This window comes from Salmo salar, chromosome ssa14 (genome assembly GCF_905237065.1).
Source record: "Salmo salar chromosome ssa14, Ssal_v3.1, whole genome shotgun sequence".
Lineage (NCBI taxonomy): Eukaryota > Metazoa > Chordata > Actinopteri > Salmoniformes > Salmonidae > Salmo > Salmo salar.
Window position 1 is genome coordinate 91,213,945 of NC_059455.1, and position 5,000 is coordinate 91,218,944.

The window sequence follows — 5,000 nt, forward strand, 5'->3', positions numbered from 1 at the left end:
CATGTTGCCTGATATCCTCTGTCTCTTGATGATGCGTGTAAACTCGGACATGTTGGACGTCATACTAAGAACATGGTGGAAGCCATGAGCTGGAAGACACTTCACCTCGTAGTCACTAAGACAGGGGGGAAAGAGAGAGAGAGAGAGAGACCGAGAGAGACAGTGAGAGAGCGAGAGAGAGAGAGAGAGAGAGAGAGGATTAGTTACTCATCATTAAAACTATCAGTCAGAGTTGTCCTCATAGCAACCTAGTGAAGACGTGTGTTAGTGTGTTTGTGTGACTGTGAGTGTGTGCTAGTGTTTCCACCACCCTACCTGCAGGGGTTGTTTATCTTGGAGGGGTGTACGTTGATGTAGGGAGAGACATTTTTGTCGACAAAGGAGCCGAACCCCAGACGCAGATCACTGGAATGTTCTCTCATACGGTTGGACAAGGCTACGCCCACCTTCTTCAGCTGGATCAATAGGGATTCATCAGGAAGTGTTGGTTTTAACATTTACATATTGTACATCCAACCAATCAGGGTTGAGATGTCAAAGGTTAGAGTAAACACGTAGCTCAGCTAATAAAATAAATAATTGATTCATTAATACATTTATTTCAGTTGATGTGTTTATGTACATTTGGGCACCAGAGTGGCGCAGCGGTCTAAGGCACTGCGTCTCAGTGCATGAGGTGGTTCAAATCTGGTTCAAATCCAGACTGAATTACATCCGGCCATGATTGGGAGTCACATAGGGTGGCACACAATTTGTCCGGGTTTGGCCGGGGTAGGCCGTCATTGTAAATAAGAATTTGTTCTAAACTGACTTGCCTAGTTAAATAAATAATAACAATAAATATTTAGAGTATTGAAATAAGTAGAAAATGTGAATGATGCAACCAGTCACTCACCTGGTCCAGGTTTTCCTGCATGGATGCTGACACGTCCACTAGGTAGTACAGATCAACAGGATATCTCTCTAACTGCTGTACTGCTACTACCACACTGGCCTCAGCACCTACACACAGTTTCATGTTTATTTGGAATAAAACAAACACTTACAATAAAGCAGCATTAAAACCAGGAAATAAAGCTCAGGACAACAACCAGAAAATCCATCTTAAAGTGAACTTACATCATGATGTACATTATAGCAGGTCTATGTGTAAACAGCCAATTAGTGAGTTACTCTGCCCCTCACCTGGTCGGAGTGTGAGTGTGATCTCTCCAGGTGAAACCTGGGTTCTGCTGGTCGTAGGGTTGACCTCCACCATGACCTCTGGATTCTCTATGAATTCTAGGCCACACCCCCTCCTGGTCAGGGTCACTGCCAGGTCACAGCGCTTGCCCACTTCAGCTCCATCCAGGAAACCCTGTTAGGGATCAGAGGTGAGAGGTCAAAGGTTAGGGACCATTCCTTTATCTCTGGAGGTTATATAAGGGGTCAAATCCATTTCAATTTGTATTTTATCACGCATCCCCATTAGCTGCTGTCACTGGCTTCATCAATAAGTGCATCGATGACGTTGTCCCCACAGTGACCATATGTACATACCCCAACCAGAAGCCATGGATTACAGGCAACATTTGCACTGAGCTAAAGTGTAGAGCTGCCGCTTTCAAGGAGCGGGACTCTAACCCGGACGCTTATAAGAAATCCCTCTATGCCCTCAGACGAACCATCAAACAGGCAAAGCGTAAATACAGGACTAAGATGGAATCCTACTACACTGGCTCCAACGCTCACCACAAGCTGGGCTTCCCTTTAAACTGTTGACCTTTAAACAGGTCAACATTCACTTTACAAGGCCGCAGGGCCAGACGGATTACCAGGATGTGTACTCCGAGCATACGCGGACCAACTGGCAAGTGTCTTCACTGACATTTTCAACCTCTCCCTGTCTGAGTCTGTAATACCAAGATGTTTTAAGCAGACCATCATAGTCCCTGTGTCCAAGAACACTAAGGTAACCTGCCTAAATGACTACCGACCCGTAGCACTCACATCTGTAGCCATGAAGGAAGTGCTTTGAAAGGCTGGTCGTAGCTCACATCAACACCATTATCCCAGAAACCCTAGACCCACTCCAATTTGCATACCGCCCCAACAGATCCACAGATGACGCAATCTCTATTGCACTCCGCACTGCCCTTTCCCACCTGGACAAAAGAAACAGCTATGTGAGCTATGTATTCAACACCATAGTGCCCTCAAAGCTCATCACTAAGCTAAGGACCCTGGGACTAAACACCTCCCTCTGCAACTGGATCCTGGACTTCCTGACAGGCCGCCCCCAGGTGGTAAGGGAAGGCAACAACACATCTGCCACGCTGATCCTCAATACAGGGGCACCTCAGGGGTGCGTGCTTAGTCCCCTCCTGATCTCCCTCTGCGTGGCCAAGCACGACTCCAACACCATCATTAATGGTTGTAGGCCTGATCACCGACAACGATGAGACAGCCTATAGGGAGGAAGTCAAAGACCTGAAAGTGTGGTGCCAGGACAACAACCTCTCCCTCAACGTGATCAAGATGAAAGAGATTATCTGGGACTATGGGAAAAGGAGGGCTGAGCGCGCCCCCATTCTCATCTATGGGGGTGTAGTGAAGCAGGTTGAGAGCTTCAAGTTCCTTGGCGTCCACATCACCAACAAATTAACATGGTCCAAACACACCAAGACAGTCGTGAAGAGGGCACGTGAACAACGCCTATTCCCCCTCAGGAGGCTGAAAAGACTTGGCATGGGTCCTCTGATCCTAAACACGTTCTACAGCTGCACCACCCAGAGCATTCTGACTGGCTGCATCACCGCCTGGTATGGCAACTGCTCAGCTTCCGACCGCAAGGTGCTTCAGAAGGTAGTGCATATGGTGCAGTACATCACTGGGGCCAAGCTTCCTGTCATCCAGGACCTCTACACCAGGCGGTGTCAGCCCTAAAAATTGTCCAAGACTCCAGCCACCCTAGTCATAGATTGTTCTCTCTGCTGCCGCACAGTAAGCGGTACCGGAGCACCAAGTCTAGGTTCAAAAGGCTTCTTAACAGCTTCTACACCCAAGCCATAAGACTCCTGAACAGTTAATCAAATGGCTACCCAGACTACCCAGACTACCCAGACTACCCAGACTACCCAGACTACCCAGACTATTTTTTACGCTGCTGCTACTCGCTGTTTATTATGTATTATCTATGCATAGTCACTTTATCCCTACCGACAGGTACATATTACTTCAATTACCTCAACTAACCTGTACCCCCACACATTGGCGGTACCTCCTGTATATAACCTCCACATTGACTCTGTACCGTAACCCCCTGTATATAGCCTCCACATTGACTCTGTACTGGTACCTCCTGTATATAGCCTCCACATTGACTCTGTACCGTAACACCCTGTATATAGCCTCCACTTTGACTCTGTACTGGTACCTCCTGTATAAAGCCTCCACATTGACTCTGTACTGGTACCTCCTGTATATAGCCTCCACATTGACTCTGTACTGGTACCTCCTGTATAAAGCCTCCACATTGACTCTGTACTGTAACACCCTGTATAAAGCCTCCACATTGACTCTGTACTGGTACCCCCTGTATATAGCCTCCACATTGACTCTGTACCGGTACCTCCTGTATAAAGCCTCCACATTGACTCTGTACTGGTACCTCCTGTATATAGCCTCCACATTGACTCTGTACCGTAACACCCTGTATATAGCCTCCACATTGACTCTGTACTGGTACCTCCTCTATATAGCCTCCACATTGACTCTGTACTGGTACCTCCTGTATATAGCCTCCACATTGACTCTGTACCGTAACACCCTGTATATAGCCTCCACATTGACTCTGTACCGTAATACCCTGTATATAGCCTCCACATTGACTCTGTACTGGTACCCCCTGTATATAGCCTCCACATTGACTCTGTACCGGTACCCCCTGTATATAGCCTCCACATTGACTCTGTACTGGTACCTCCTGTATATAGCCTCCACATTGACTCTGTACCGTAACACCCTGTATATAGCCTCCACATTGACTCTGTACTGGTACCTCCTGTATATAGCCTCCACATTGACTCTGTACTGGTACCTCCTGTATATAGCCTCCACATTGACTCTGTACCGTAACACCCTGTATATAGCCTCCACATTGACTCTGTACCGTAACACCCTGTATATAGCCTCCACATTGACTCTGTACTGGTACCTCCTGTATAAAGCCTCATTATTGTTATTTTAGCTCTTTTATTTTTACTTTAGTTTATTTATTAAATATTTTTCTTCTTAATTAACTCTTATTTTTTCTTAAAACTACATTGTTGGTTAAGGGCTTGTAAGTAAGCATTTCACGGTAAGGTCTACACTTGTTGTATTTGGTGCATATTACAAATAAAATGTGATTTGATTTGGTAGTATTCAATAAGAGTTTTCTATACAAGGTTCCTGTAATCAAGCAGTAAAACATGGTCCGGATTATCTGACACAGACTAAAACTAGTCCAGGACCAGGCTGAGTCTGTGTCTGGGAAAAAATACCCTAGAGTTGTCCGTAGTGCCGGACCACTTGGTTATGTTATATCCCTCCAAGCCCGTCATACAGGGACATAGTCTCTCCAAGCCAGTCATACAGGGACATAGTCTCTCCAAGCCAGTCATACAGGGACACAGTCTCTCCAAGCCAGTCATACAGGGACACAGTCTCTCCAAGCCCGTCATACAGGGACACAGTCTCTCCAAGCCAGTCATACAGGGACACAGTCTCTCCAAGCCAGTCATACAGGGACATAGTCTCTCCAAGCCAGTCATACAGGGACATAGTCTCTCCAAGCCAGTCATACAGGGACATAGTCTCTCCAAGCCAGTCATACAGGGACACAGTCTCTCCAAGCCAGTCATACAGGGACACAGTCTCTCCAAGCCAGTCATACAGGGACATAGTCTCTCCAAGCCAGTCATACAGGGACACAGTCTCTCCAAGCCAGTCATACAGGGACACAGTCTCTCCAAGCCAGT

General features: G+C 46.7%; 1 protein-coding gene across 1 annotated transcript in view; it reads right to left on the minus strand.

Annotated features, from left to right (window-relative positions):
* The window catches only part of LOC106570589 (integrin beta-8), a 33,432-nt gene that overhangs the window by 22,674 nt on the left and 5,758 nt on the right, over nt 1–5,000 (minus strand). The window contains exons 3-6 of the mRNA XM_045694953.1: nt 1,186–1,357; nt 896–1,002; nt 316–455; nt 1–115 (exon numbers count right to left, since the gene is read on the minus strand). The exon at nt 1–115 is cut by the window's left edge and continues 51 nt beyond it. Of these exons, the coding sequence (XP_045550909.1) occupies nt 1–115; nt 316–455; nt 896–1,002; nt 1,186–1,357 (534 nt within the window). The remainder of the gene's footprint in view (nt 116–315; nt 456–895; nt 1,003–1,185; nt 1,358–5,000) is intronic.